General features: G+C 43.5%; 1 protein-coding gene across 15 annotated transcripts in view; it reads right to left on the bottom strand.

The window, feature by feature from the left end:
• The window catches only part of LOC117229184 (ELAV-like protein 1), a 134,613-nt gene that overhangs the window by 19,327 nt on the left and 99,229 nt on the right, over positions 1 to 16,057 (bottom strand). For 7 of the 15 annotated variants that reach the window (XM_076523613.1, XM_076523612.1, XM_076523611.1 and 4 more), the window contains exons 4-6: positions 10,473 to 10,626; positions 6,091 to 6,129; positions 940 to 1,213 (exon numbers count right to left, since the gene is read on the bottom strand). In XM_076523613.1, the coding sequence (XP_076379728.1) occupies positions 940 to 1,213; positions 6,091 to 6,129; positions 10,473 to 10,626 (467 nt within the window). The remainder of the gene's footprint in view (positions 1 to 939; positions 1,214 to 6,090; positions 6,130 to 10,472; positions 10,627 to 16,057) is intronic. The other 8 variants (XM_076523615.1, XM_076523617.1, XM_033485465.2 and 5 more) reach the window with 5 other exon arrangements.

Here is a 16,057-nt window from a genome sequence, read left to right as displayed (position 1 = left end):
TCGTATCTCCTCTCTCCAAATTGTCCACATTTGGTTTAAAAATCGGCGAAAAATTTGGGAGAATTTACCGGACTGCGCGAGTAATTTCTATAATAAATCGTTCCTACATTGTTCCAACATTGTTCCGACTTCACGTGACTTTCATAGACAATTTTTCCGGCGGTCAACGCGTCAACTGACTTTGCTCGTGCTGCGTTCCAACGACAGTAATCTTTACGGAGGGATCATCATCGGTGGTACCAAACATCGTGTCACGTTCGAAAATAATGTCAACATCGTCAAATTTCTTTATACTCGAAAACCTGTTGAAAGTGTATAGGCTGTTGCGCGGATCACAATGTCAGAGGCAACAAAATTAAAGGGAAAAGAAGCCAGCCGATAATCGAGAGAGCCTGCATTGTTCCTCGGCACTCGAAACGGCGAGTCCGCGGGAACAAGAAGGGTTGAACGGAAAGAATCTCGATTGATCGATCTGGTCGGACATCTTTAGTCGGACACCGGTCGTCTCGAATCCGGTCGAGGTGAACGTTAAACAAGAAACAAAAAAAAAAGGAATATGCAAACGAAAGGATCGAACGATCGATCGATCGATCAGCCTCGGTAACGCTGTTCCGACGGTGTGTTCCGACCGGTCGGAACCGAGAAAAAGCAATCGACAGAGAGACAAATCGATCAGAGAAAACAGGAGAAAGAGAAACAAGGTGTATACGTGTGACCGGAAGAAAGGAAGAAACGGAACGAAATGATTCAGAAGAAGTACAGTGAAGTCGGAGAAACTTAGAGAAGTTAAAGACAGAGAAGAAAGACTGGTAGAAAGAGAGCGAGAAAGAGAAAAAGAGAGAGCGAGAGAGAGGAAGAAAGAAAGAAAAAGATGAAGAAAAAAGAGAGAGAGAGAGAGAGAGAGATTTCTGGGTAGAGCGAGTAGAGGCGAGTAGGTACCTGGATATTGGCGACAGTGGAATGTACCTGAAGCGGCCGGTTGGATGGTGGATCGGGCCGCCGAATCGTCTGGTCGCCTGCGGTGTAAGATAGGCGGTCAACGGCGGTATCGCCTTGTTGTTGTTGCTCGGATTGTTGGCGAACTTGACGGTGATCGGCTCGGTCGAGCCCTTCGGAATGGTACCGTTTAATTCTTGGATCGCCTTCTCGGCCTCGACCCGCTGGTCGAACCTTATGAAACCGACCCCCTTCGACAATCCTGTCGGAATCGGTTCTGATTATTCCATATATCCATCTTCTTGCCTTAATCCTACGTTCTATACGATCGATCGTCGGCTCCCTTATCGTTCACGCTGCCTTTAGGTTCACGGATATCCGCGGGCGGATCGCTGCGTTGCGCACCATTTCTCGATTCGTCGGCGAATCGAACGTGTCGGAGCGACACCGTTCGCAGGAAAATAAGTCGGATCTGATTACAAAGGAGCGGGCATTGGTGGCGCGTGCGCGGGGAGTCCGGTACAGCGACGCGAAAATCTCTGTGTTTGTAGTTCGGAATTATAGTAATTTTTTCCTGAGTCGCGCTCGGTTTGCGCCGAAAGTGGAGAATTTGGGAAGCGGAGATGCGATTATTCGAGCCTTATATTATTATGTATTGTTATATTTTTATATATTATGCGAGCCTTGGATCTCGTTTTTATAGTTATTGACAATCGGTAACTATAAAAGCGAGCCGAATAATCTCCTCACCCCGAATTGTCCACTTTTGTGCGCAACCTCGGCGCGAATCAAGGAGAAATTACTGTATAATCTGCGCGTTACGCGCCCCACTCCGCTCTACGGGACTCTCGGCGCACGCGTTGCGCTCCCCACTCTGCTCTGCGGGACTCGCGGCGCACGCGTCGCTTACCCCCACTCCTTCGACATCAGATCTGACTCGGATCCCTGCGTACTTTTGTCGTGCGCGAATTCCACAAAGCGCGAGCAACGACCAAAACACGCGCCGAAAGTCGAGTCAGGAATTGCTGTTCGCGTCTACCTTTGACGATGATCGCTTTCCTCGACGACCAACAAAGTCCGTCGAATTTAATTGTGCAAAACTATACAGAAAATTGTTTACAAAAATTATGCGGAACCATCGTAGGATCGTGACAGTTGCAAAACATTGCGTTTAAATGTCTGAAAAAATGTACGACACAGCTTCCGCATAATTTATGTTAATAAAAATTTTATACGAACAAATCGAATCGGACATAGTTCTGCGAAACTGTTGTTCCAACGAAGAGCGAACGATGTCCGACGGCGGGCAAGAATTTCGCGTCCATCGTCAAAGAGAACGGGGAACAACGGAACAGGCCGCACGTTCTCCTCGAATCAGCGACAGCAATTTCATTAGATTCTCGACAGGGTGTCGCGCCGAACGGGCGATAAACTACAAGATCCGCGGGCTCTTGGTTCCCGACAGCGATCCACCGCGGCGTCGCAGTAATTGCGTTCTCCGGTAGAATTATTCCGAGCCGTTCACGGACCACTGGGTCCTCTGGTCCCGAGCACGCGGGCCCTTCTCGATGATTAGTTGACCAAAAAATCGGATCGGCCGCGGAATAATTACAAAAATTGTGCTCGGCGACCGGTGATCCGTGACGCGAGCACGCAGCACCCTCGAACGGACCGACGACGAGGGCTGACGACCGAGGGCTGGGCTGCTGGTTCCACGCTTTTCAAAGCCGAATGAACAGAATACCCCGCCCGCGCCCCTGTGAACAACGCCGGAGACTCGACGGGGTCCCCTGAAATCCGATAATCTTCTTCTATTCGCCGCCGTTCGGACGGCGAACGCGTCGTAAGAATAGTTTCCGAGAGGAACCAGGTCCAAGCTCTCCTTTTCTTTTTTGCAGTGCCCAATTAAATCGGTTTGAATTTTGGCGGAGCGATCCGACGATTCGATCGAGACGCCTCGCGTCGGCTCGCACCGCCGAATTTGACGGTAATCGTGGACAACGGTGGTCGACTACGTTTTTTGTTTCGTGCCTCGGCGTTCTGTACAGCGGTTCTTATTCGTGCGCGAGTTGTTATTGAAATTAATCTTTAATGTATTTGTTATTGTAGAAACAGAAAAATATGTTCTTGTATGTCAAGATTTATAAATGAATTTGTAAATGAAGATATGTATGAGTTTTTGGATAATAATTTCATTTAGATTGATTCAATTCGATTCGATTCAATTGGATTCAATTCAATTCAATACGATTCACTTCAATTCGATTCAATTCAATTCGATTCAATTCAATCCAATTCAGTTCAATTTAATTCGATTTAACTTAATTCAATTCGAATCAATTCGATTCGATTCACTTCAGTTCGATTCGATTCAATTCAATTCGATTCAATTCGATTCAATTCAATCCAATTCAGTTCAATTTAATTCGATTTAACTTAATTCAATTCAACTCAATCCAATTCAACTCAATCCAATTCAATTCAGTTCAATTTAATTCGATTTAACTTAATTCAACTCAAATCAATTCAATCTGATTCAATTCAATTTAATTCGATTTAATTGAACTCAATTCGAAAAGCAAGAAGCTGTACAGAGCCGAAAGGCACCGATCGCCGAATCATCGGCATCGTCCGCCACGATTTCGGGCAAGTTCCGGCGCGGTGCGAACTCTCGAGGAAGCCGCGGACAGCGTGAACGATAAAGACCTAGACCTATACTCGGCCGGTCTCGGAGAGCGACGATCGCTGACGAAGCTTCTCCCGGTGTTCCGGGGACCTGGATCGTGTCGCGCGATCGTTCCGCGAGACAACGATCGCGGCCGATCGCGGCCGATCGCGGCCGACCGCCGCGGGCAGGCATGATCAGCGGCCACACTGTGTGACGGGCCATTGGGGACCATGCCTGGGATCACAGCGGCTCTCGGCTCTCGGACACGAGCGAACGAGAGTGGCTCTCGGTGGTGCGCGCGCATATTCGTTTCTTTACACCGATTTCGTGTTCTCGAGCTAAGCAGGCGTGCTACCGCCTGCCTCGACCGATCTCCCCGCGTGTAGTTTTTCGTTGATCGTTCTCGCTACATTGCACGCCATACATACTACGCGTACACGTATATACACACATATATATATGCATATATGTATAATATGTACATGTGAAAATGTATATATACACGGTTCTCTTGAACTTTACCGGCGTACAGCTGAACGAGTCGGCGACGCGCGGCATAAAAAGGAAACGAAAAGAATCGGGAGCACGGTCGCAAAATCATAACGGACGACGAATAAGCGTAAAGAAACAAAAACGGCGCACGGAAGGAAGAGAACGTCTTGGGTGTGTCTGTTCGTCGTGGACAAATGCAGCCGGACCATTTAAGAACAAGAACAAGAACAAGAACAGAACTGGAAAGAAAAAAAGATTGAAAGATAAAAAAAGATCGGCGAAGACGAGGGCAAACAACGGCCGCCGAAAGTCTCGTTTCCGCGTTTTCGATCCGCTTGCCGTTGGCTACGAACCCGTTTTTCAATTTTCCTTTTTTTTTTGTCAACGGTTTCGTCGCTCGCGACCAACGCGACGAACGACAACCGGCTTTTCGCCGTCGAGCTGCGGCGAAAACGTACGCGCGGCAAGCGATCGCGTCGCGTATTGGGTTGGCAACTAAGTAATTGCCGATTTCAGTTATAGATGTCTCTCACTCCCATACTTATGATATCCGTAAATGTTATATTATAAAATTATTATTATTATTACTATTACTATTATTATTATTACTATTACTATTATTATTATTATTACTATTGTTATAGTATTATTATTATTATTGTTGTTATTATTACTATTATTATAGTCCAATTATAATTATTACTATTATTGTAGTATTATTGTTATTATTACTATTGTTATAGTATTATTATTATTACTACTATTATTATAGTATTATTATTATTATTACTATTATTATAGTATTATTATTATTATTACTATTATTATAGTCCAATTATAATTATTACTATTATTGTAGTATTATTGTTATTATTACTATTGTTATAGTAGTATTATTATTATTACTATTATTATAGTATTATTATTATTATTACTATTGTTATAGCATAATTATTATTATTACTATTATTATAGTGTTATTAATATTATTATTATTATTATGTTATTTTTTATTATCCGCGAATGTTAGCAACTGGACAAATTGAATGCAGCGGTCAAGGAAAAGCGAGCAGAATTGGTCAATCGTAAAGGTGTCATTTTCCAGCAGGACAATGCTAGGCCGCACACGTCTTTGTCCACACGGCAAAAATTGATGGATATTGCTTGGGAATTGATGTTACACCCGCTATATAGCCCTGATCTCGCGCCATCGGATCACCACTTATTTCGATCCCTGGACAACTCCCTTCGTGGTAAAACTTTTAACGACGATGACGCTGTAAAATCTCACTTAACTCAGTTTTTGGCCGAAAAGGATCAGACTTTCTACGAGCGTGGAACTTTCAAGTTGTCAGAGAGACGGCAAAAGGTCGTCGAACAAAATGGAAAATACATTACAGATTAAACTTCGTTCCGAGTAAAAAAACATTTTTTATTTCATTGAACAAATCGGCAATTACTTAGTTGCCAACCCAATACTTTCGGCCGGCTTCTCTTTGCGCGCGCCCCCATAGTCGCCTCTGGAAAACAAACGGATTCGACGACTCTGGGCCGCACTCGTTGGGCGCTCGTCGCTCGTCGGTTGTTCTCTCGGGCCGGTCTGTGCACCGAGGGCCGGGGTGGTTACTCGCGACACCCCCGCGACACCCCCGCGAAAGCAGCGTGCAACCGCAGCGCGACGAGTTAACTCGTCGGCCTCGGTGGACAGAGCGATCCGCGCGTCCGAACACCGTTCGAGCGCGGCGCGAGCAAACGAAAACGCGAACCAGTGACAAAAGAAGAAATGAAAGACAGAGAGAGAGAGAGACAAACAGATAAATAGATAGATAGATATATAGATAGATAGTGAAAGACAGAGAATGAGAAATGTAACAGAGAGAGATAGAGAGAGTAACATAGCAACAAAAGCAAAAGTGAGCGAGAAGAACGGCTGCCTTTGTCTCGACTTGGGCGTAATAGGGGTGAAAGAAAAAAGAGTTGTATGAGTTACGTACCGGGCAAATAGTCTCCGCTGCCGGTCACAAACTGTCGTACTAAACAGAAACGGAAAAAATCATATCACGTTAAAATTCAACTGGCTCTGTAAAAGCATGACGCGAGTCGCTCGCCCCTGATTCGACGACGGGTGGGTTGCGAAAAATGGTGGTGGACACAACGGAAAATCAACCAAGGGAAAATCAACGTGACGCGAGATGGCGGCGAGTCGTCGTCACGTGACAGCGAGACCGCGAACGGAACCCGCGGAGTATGCGAACGGAAAAATGAACGAACGAACGAATAAACGAACGAACGAACGATCGATAGATAGATACGTGTACCTCCTCCTTTCCTCCACGCGCGTCGTTCGATCTCGCGGTTCGATGATCCGTACCAAAAAAATGAAACCTCTTCAACGGTCCGCGATCGAACGACCCGTCGATCGTCTCTCGTCTGAACGTCGTTTTCTTTTCCGTGCTCGTCGTTCGAACGGCGACGCGGAACGACGTTGAAGAGGTCCGAAGCGAGCGAAACAGAGAGAGAGAGAGAGAGAGAGAGAGAGAGAGAGAGAGAAAGAGAAAAAGAGAGAGAGAGAGAAAAGAAAAGAGTCGCGAGTAGTGTTGAAACTGATACCGCATCGATAACCCATCGATACCAGTTGGCAAATTTCGATCCAATATCGAATCGTATCGGAGGCGTACAGTCGCCTCGGAAAGTACGTTAATGTCTTTTTATTTGGATAACTTTTTTAAAATCGGTACAAGGGATTTGGATATTTTTGAGATGTTAGATTGGAGAGTTTTCTATGAGATGGGTATGTGAAAGGTTTTTTAGATTGCAATTCGTTGGAATGATAAAAAATAAATTTTTAAAATGATGTTTTTGATACTTTTTTATATGAGCCTATAATGATAATTATATTATATTGATAATTATAATGATAGGTATTATAATGATAATTTATAAAATGCATTTTGTAGATCTCGGTAACTTGTGTGCATGTTGACAATTTCATCGAAATCGGTCGGCGTATAGTCAAGCTATACTGATATAAGTCACTCAAAAACGTAAAAATTGTCCGTTTTTGCTTGAAATTCGTGAACAACTGCGAATTCAGCGATCTTTAATTGCTCGCACCTCGCGTGTCAAGCTCAACCGATTTCGATGAAATTTTCAACGTGCATACAAGTTACCGAGATCTACGAAACGCATTTTTTTCGTTTTCGTTATGGCCTCGGATAAAAAAGTTGAAATAGCATAATTCTTTAATTTCTTTATCATTCCTATCAATTGCAATCTAAAAACACTTTTCGCATACTCATTCCATAAAAAAACTACTCAGTCTAACACCTCAAAAAAATTCGAGTTCTTTGAACCGATTTTAAAAAAGTTATTCCGATTGAAAAAGCGTTAACGCTTTTCGCCTAATTTCCGAGGCGACTGTAGTTATCGAACAGAATCGACGCCTCTTCGATACGGTGCTCTAAAATATCGATACCAGACCGATGCTCTTACAGGAAACAATTCGCGAAGTACAGTAATGTCTTCCTAATTGACTCTCAGATTGTGCACAAAAATGGACGATTTGGGAACGGGCAGATACGATTATTTTATATACTATTATCGATACTATCGATAATATCGATGCTATTATCGAGCCTTACGGCTCGTTTTTATAATTGTTGACAATTCGTAACTATAAAAATGAACTGTAATTTAACTCGAATAATCGTAGCTCCTCTTCCCAAATTGTCCATTTCTGTGGACAATCCGAGCGTCAATTAGAGAGACATTACTGTATCAGAGACGAGTATCGATACTTCCGGAAAGTATCGGAGACAAGCTTCGATTCGATACAGAGCATCGGTTCGGTATCGTTTTAACACTTAAATGACCGCATATTATTCCCGTAGGCTTTCTCTACGACTCTGCGGTATGCTTTGAGCATCTTCTGATAAAATTTATACTCCAGAATTGCCTTCGAAAGCTTCTAGATTTATGGTTATGTCCTTCTTTATCCAAACATCTTCAATTTCCGACTGTTTAGAATTGTTCGGAATTGTTCGTCAATCGTTCGTCAATCGTTTGTAGGTCGTTCGTTCGTCGTTCGTAAGTCGTTCGTAAGCCGTTCGTCGGTCGTTCGTCAGTCGTTCGTAGGTCGTCCGTAGGATATTCGTAGATCGTTCGTCGGTCGTTCGTCAATCGTTCGTCAATCATTCGTCAATCATTCGTCAGTCGTTCGTCAATCGTTCGTCAATCGTTCGTCAGTCGTTCGTCAATCGTTCGTCGGTCGTTCGTCAATCGTTCGTCAATCGTTCGTCAGTAGTTCGTCAGTCATTCGTCAGTCGTTCCTCAGTCGCTCGTGAATCGTTCGTCAGTCGTTTGTCAATCGTTCGTCAGTAGTTCGTCAGTAGTACGTCAGTAGTACGTCAGTCGTTCCTCAGTCATTCCTCAGTCGCTCGTTAATCGTTCGTCAATCGTTCGTCAGGCGTTTGTCAATCGTTCGTCAGTCGTTTGTCAATCGTTCGTCAGTAGTTTATCAGTAGTTCGTCAGTCATTCGTCAATCGTTCGTCGGTCGTTCGTCAGTAGTTCGTCAATCGTTCGTCGGTCGTTCGTCGGTCGTTCGTCAATCGTTCGTCAATCGTTCGTCGGTCGTTCGTCAATCATTCGTCAGTCGTTCGTCAGTCGTTCGTCAGTCGCTCGTCAATCGTTCGTCAGTAGTTCGTCAATCGTTCATCAATCGTTCGTCTCGCCACCAAAACGCAAAAAATCACGCGAGCGGTCGTTTAAGCGTTAAAAAGTCTCGGTATCGCACTACCTAAAATTTCGATACCTATCAAATCACCTGCGATCAAGGCACTTCGGCATCGAATCGATCGACCCACAATCAACAAACGCCACGGTATCGATTCCATCACTAGACTCGACAGTTCGGTCCATCGAACGGCTGCCGGGTGGCAAGACGGCGATCCGGGGGGAGGGGAGGGTAAGTACGTGAACGAAAAGAAACTTTGGTCGCATGATCAGAATAAGGGGCGAGCGATTCCTTCAGTTAGTTTTACGCTATTTTCTGCTTTTCCCGTGCTTCAGGGTAGGCAATGAATTTTTTTTCGAAAACGAGTTTCCGTGAACGCGCGCGCGAACGGACAAACCAACAACAGATCGGGGTGGTAAACGGCTTTCGGACGGTGGAGGGTGGCGGGGAGGGGTCAGAATAGAAAGCGCGCGCGCGCGGTTTTGCGATCCAAGAACGATCCGATCTGGGCGATGAACGCGAAGTCAAGGGGGGTGCGGGGGGGTATCGTGTCGGAAACGGAAAACGGAGAAAAACGGAAACCGAAACGAGAACCGGAGATCTCGAGGGATCGCGGCTGTGGCGAGAAAGAAAAACCAAGCGAACGAAAATTAAATAAATAAATAAAGAAAACAAAAGACGAAGAAGAAGAAGAAGAAAAGAACAAGAACGATATGTATAATTCCGAGGAAATGAAAACGAGTTGGTGAACCGAGGGGAGAACCGACCGGAGAAAAAAGAAAACGGAAAGAAGCGTCGGCGAGCGTGGAGAATTGGCGGCGAAACCGGGGGTTTAGGCCATGAGGCGTGGGCGGAGTCGAGGAGAGCCGAGAGAGACCGTCGATACGGTCCACGGAGGAGTATCGAGAGAGGATAGAGAGGAGAGGAGAGGAGAAGCGATCGGACGAAGAAAGCGAGAGGAAAAGTCGTGTTCGCGCTCGACTCGTTCTCGCTGGAATCGCGTGGCCGCGCCGATCCTACGAGATTAATGGGAGATTAGGGGAAGGAAAGGCGGCCGATTAGGAGAATTCGGAAGCTTGGAGGAACGTGGAAAACTTCGGATACCTGGGAAACCCCATGGCCTACTCTCTTGTATCTCGATCCTCGATCGGACGGACGGGTCTCTCCACGCGCCTCTCCGCGCGGAACGCTCGTGCGCGTCTGTCCGACTCGCACGGTCCCGCGATCTACTCCGAGGCCACCTGTGCGTGTGTGTTTTTTTCATTCTTATCGACTCTCTCAGCCTTCCATACGGGTGCCGATTGTTTTTGGCTCTTGCGTGTTTTCTTGACTTTTTTTTCTCTCGGTATTTTGTTTTCTCGACTTTTTTCTCGGGCTTTTTCTCGGAACGTGTCGCTCCGGCTCCGTTAAGATCGGCCTCGACGGCTCCCTCTTCTCGAGGAAGCGAACCGTTAATATATATATATATATTATATATATTTTTATGTATTTATTTAATATAGCTGTGCGAGCGTCGACGGGGCTCGGCCCTGTCCACGGCGTGCGATCCCGTCGGACCGTGCTGATATATGTTCTCTCGTCGCCGGCGAGGCTCGACGGAACGATGGCCGGCCGCCGCCCGCGCGCCGGGTGCAACAACTTACCGGTGATGTTGTCGCAGAGTATCCGCGACGTGATGATTCTGCCGTACGAGCTGAACAGATTCTCCAGGTCTTGTTGCGTCATGTTCTTCGGCAGACCGCTCACGTAAAGGTTCGCGCCTTTGATCGCCTCGCTGCTCGGTCTTGCGTACGATACCTAAGGCAGACGGCACCAAGATCATTCAGTCACCAACGGTTCATGCCGGCTGTTACGACGAAATTTGTGCTTCGGAGGAGCAATCGGAACGCGACAGATACTATAGCTACAGCGACAACAGTATTATTCGTTCTTCGTGCACGGTTAAATTCTCGCGAATTGGGACGCTCGCGGTGGGCCGGATCGTTGAGGAATTCCGCAGGAATTGTTGTTACAATTTTTTCTGTCGTTCCGAGATATTTCGATGATAGGTTCGATTGAAATGTTTGAAAAGATTAGTCGTGTTCAACTGGGGACTATTAAATGTGTCTCGCGTTTAATAAATAATTTGTAAGTAATTTTAATTTAATATTAATTTAATAATTCTGCGTAATTGACGTTCAGAGTAGGAACGAGAGAGGAGAATTTTGGGAAATGAGGCACGATTATCGTGTTCTTCTCTTCCCAAATTGTCCATTTTTGCTTCCAAGCCGAGCATCGATCAGAGAGAATTTAGTGTATCGTGCGTGGCGTCATTCGTGGCAGACCAAAATTACGTCATTTGGGGAGACATTGGTTGCGATTTCGACCCGGCGACATTTAGGGACCAATATCAATATCATTCAGTCACCAACGGTTCATGCCGGCTGTTACGACGAAATTTGTGCTTCGGAGGAGCAATCGGAACGCGACAGATACTATAGCTACAGCGACAACAGTATTATTCGTTCTTCGTGCACGGTTAAATTCTCGCGAATTGGGACGCTCGCGGTGGGCCGGATCGTTGAGGAATTCCGCAGGAATTGTTGTTACAATTTTTTCTGTCGTTCCGAGATATTTCGATGATAGGTTCGATTGAAATGTTTGAAAAGATTAGTCGTGTTCAACTGGGGACTATTAAATGTGTCTCGCGTTTAATAAATAATTTGTAAGTAATTTTAATTTAATATTAATTTAATAATTCTGCGTAATTGACGTTCAGAGTAGGAACGAGAGAGGAGAATTTTGGGAAATGAGGCACGATTATCGTGTTCTTCTCTTCCCAAATTGTCCATTTTTGCTTCCAAGCCGAGCATCGATCAGAGAGAATTTAGTGTATCGTGCGTGGCGTCATTCGTGGCAGACCAAAATTACGTCATTTGGGGAGACATTGGTTGCGATTTCGACCCGGCGACATTTAGGGACCAATATCAATATCATTCAGTCACCAACGGTTCATGCCGGCTGTTACGACGAAATTTGTGCTTCGGAGGAGCAATCGGAACGCGACAGATACTACAGCTACAGCGACAACAGTATTATTCGCTCTTCGTGCACGGTTAAATTCTCGCGAATTGGGACGCTCGCGGTGGGCCGGATCGTTGAGGAATTCCGCAGGAATTGTTGTTACAATTTGTTCTGTCGTTCCGAGATATTTCGATGATAGGTTCGATTGAAATGTTTGAAAAGATTAGTCGTGTTCAACTGGGGACTATTAAATGTGTCTCGCGTTTAATAAATAATTTGTAAGTAATTTTAATTTAATATTAATTTAATAATTCTGCGTAATTGACGTTCAGAGTAGGAACGAGAGAGGAGAATTTTGGGAAAGGAAGCACGATTATCGTGTTCTTCTCTTTCTAAATTGTCCATTTTTGCTTCCAAGCCGAGCATCGATCAGGGAGAATTTAGTGTATCGTGAGTGGCGTCATTCGTGGCAGACCAAAATTACGTCATTTGGGGAGACATTGGTTGCGATTTCGACCCGGCGACATTTAGGGACCAATATCAATATCATTCAGTCACCAACGGTTCATGCCGGCTGTTACGACGAAATTTGTGCTTCGGAGGAGCAATCGGAACGCGACAGATACTATAGCTACAGCGACAACAGTATTTTTCGCTCTCCGTGCACGGTTAAATTCTCGCGAATTGGGACGCTCGCGGTGGGCCGGATCGTTGAGGAATTTCGCAGGAATTTTTGTTACAATTTTTTCAGTCAATATGTTTTAAAAGATTAGTCGTGTGATTACCGTGTTCTTCTCTTCCCGAATTGTCCATTTTTGTTTCGATGTTGGGCGACGATCAGGGAGAATTTAGTGTACCACGGCGTCATTCGTGGCGGACCAAAATTACGTCATTTGGGGGGACATTGGTTGCGATCCCGACCCGGCGAAATTTAGAGAAAAATTACTGTACATTACTGTACGTCCCTGATTGGCGCACAGCTTGGGAACTAAAAAGGACAATTTGAGAAGAGGAGAATACGATAATCGTGCGGTCTCTTCCCAAATTGTCCATTTTTGCTTCCAAGCCGAGCATCGATCAGGGAGAATTTAGTGTATCGTGCGTGGCGTCATTCGTGGCAGACCAAAATTACGTCATTTAGGGAGACATTGGTTGCGATTCCGACCCGGCGAAATTTAGAGAAAAATTACTGTACATTACTGTACGTCCCTGATTGGCGCACAGCTTGGGAACTAAAAAGGACAATTTGAGAAGAGGAGAATACGATAATCGTGCGGTCTCTTCCCAAATTGTCCATTTTTGCTTCCAAGCCGAGCATCGATCAGGGAGAATTTAGTGTATCATGAGTGGCGTCATTCGTGGCAGACCAAAATTACGTCATTTAGGGAGACATTGGTTGCGATTCCGACCCGGCGAAATTTAGAGAAAAATTACTGTACATTACTGTACGTCCCTGATTGGCGCACAGCTTGGGAACTAAAAAGGACAATTTGAGAAGAGGAGAATACGATAATCGTGCGGTCTCTTCCCAAATTGTCCATTTTTGCTTCCAAGCTGAGCATCGATCAGGGAGAATTTAGTGTATCGTGCGTGGCGTCATTCGTGGCAGACCAAAATTATGTCATTTAGAGAGAAATTACTGTACGGTAAATTCTCCGTTTGGAAAAAAAGATTCGGGAAGAGAAAGCACGATTATCATATCCTTCTCTTCCCGAATTGTCGATTTTGGTTTCCTATCTGCGCGTCAATTAAAGAGAATTTGCTGTACTTTTGTTACCGGCGCAAGGGACACGGCGATTGTTATCAGAGACTGATATCCGAAATGTTTCGAGTTTTAGGGTATTGTGCAGGTGTTTGTGTCCGTATCGTCGCGACTGAACTGCTACAATAAATTCTTCCTAATTTTCCTTCAGCTTGTAAACAAAAATGGACAATTTAGGAAGAGGAGATACGATTATTCGAACGTTATAGCTCGTTTCTTTAAATTGTTCGGCGACTATAAAAAGGAGCCACGAACCTCGAATAATAATTCGAATAATTATACTTTCTATTCGCAAATTGTCTATTTTCGTTTGCAAGCCGATGGAAGATTGGAGAGAATTTACTATAGTTGGAAAATTTGTTTTAATAGGAAGGTGACGTCCATACTGGTAAAAAATACCGAAATATTAATAATATCGGTGTATAACACCGATACGAGCCCCAGGTTTGGTTACAACGATCGATCGTACCCAACTGCACGAACAGCGCAATGATCGCGGCGCCTCCGCGGTCTTCTTTTATTTTTTCGGAACGAGAACAGTAAATTCTCTCCAATTGCATCTTAGCTTGTAAAAAAGAAAGTGGACAATTTGGCAAGATGTTCGAAAAATCGTATCTCCTCTTTCCAAAATTTTCCTTAGCTTGTAAACAAAACTGGACAATTTGGCAAGATGCTCGAATAATCGTATCACCGCTTCCGTTTTTGTTTACAAAATCTGAGGGAGAGAATTTATTTAATTTTGGATGTATAGATAATAAAATTAGAAATACAGGTAAAAAAATTCGCAAAATTCGAATCCGAACTCGAAATGTTTATTCTTCTCCCTATTTTTCAAAAGAGTATCTATTTTGTCGAGCATTAAACTCTTGACAAATTCTTTCAGAAAAATCAAATTATTTATTGAATATAATTAGATGAAAATTAAATGTATAGTTACAATTCAATTTAAGTTATATAATTTAATTTTATTCTGGATATACAAACGAGTGTAATGGATCGGTGAAATCGTCCCAAATAAAATTTGTCTAAAGTCTAAACACAAACTCAATTCTATTATTATTATATACATAGTTATATATAGATAATAATAACAATAATTATTATTATTATTACTATTATTATAGTACAATTATTATTATTACTATTATTGTAGTATTATTATTATTATTACTATTATTATAGTCTAATTATTATTATTGCTATTATTATAGTATAATTATTATTATTACTATTCTTATAGTATTATTATTATTATTACTATTATTATAGTATAATTATTATTATTACTATCGTTATAGCATTATTATTATTATTACTATCGTTATAGTATTATTATTATTATTACTATCGTTATAGTATTATTATTATTGTTATTTCTATCGTTATAATATTATTAATATTATTACTATTATTACAGTGTTATTAATATTATTACTATTATTACAGCATTATTAATATTATTACTATTATTATAGTGTTATTAATATTACTATTATTACATTATTATTATAGTACTATACATAGCGTTATTAAATGTAGTATTATCACAGCATTATTATTATATTACTATAGTACTACGGTATTTCGGTATTTCGGTATTTCGCTTTCTACAGAAATGATGAAAGAACGACCGAAAAAATACCGGCACAATGGCGGCATCGGACTCTGATTGTTATTGCCCGGCGAACTCGTGAAATCGCGCGGAAGTGGTATCGAATGCGATTCGGCTGCGCTTGTTGTCCCGTTATCGATCGGTTGGTGTCGCCGGGTTCCCGATTATAGACATTGGCCGGAGCACAATAGGGTGTTGTTTGCTTGCCACGGCGCCGATTTGATACGAAATTCGCGAGTGGGAGACAAATCGATAGGGAACAGATAGCGCGCGCCTGCCGACTGTGTCGCCGTTAGAGACGTCCGGCAACGGGCAGACGAATAATACTGTGTGCTTCCACGAGCTACGCGTGTGCACGCCCACGCTTCCAGTAGAAACGGCCAGCAATGGGCACGGCCGGGCGGCATTGTTTTCTACGTTCGCACGCCGCGGATCGAGTAGAAACGGTCGATAAACGCGGACACGTGAGAACGGCGTTGCCGGCCGCTTTCTTCCGGACGCTAACGATTTCTAACGATTTCTAACGATTGCTAACAATTGCTGAAATGATTCCTGGGGGAACGGGACGTTAATTCTGCCCTCTCGTCCGATTACAGTAATTTTACGGTAATTTTACAGTAATTTTGCAGTAATTTTGCTGTAATTATGCTGTAATTTTGCTGTAATTTTGCAGTAATTCTACCCTCTAGTCCGATTACAGTAATTTTACGGTAATTTTACAGTAATTTTGCTGTTATTTTGCAGTAATTTTGCTGTAATTATGCTGTAATTTTGCTGTAATTTTGCAGTAATTCTACCCTCTAGTCCGATTACAGTAATTTTACGGTAATTTTACAGTAATTTTGCTGTTA

Source organism: Megalopta genalis, chromosome 7 (assembly GCF_051020955.1).
Source record: "Megalopta genalis isolate 19385.01 chromosome 7, iyMegGena1_principal, whole genome shotgun sequence".
In the NCBI taxonomy this organism is placed as follows: Eukaryota; Metazoa; Arthropoda; class Insecta; order Hymenoptera; family Halictidae; genus Megalopta; species Megalopta genalis.
This window is presented reverse-complemented; position numbering and strand designations above follow the sequence as displayed.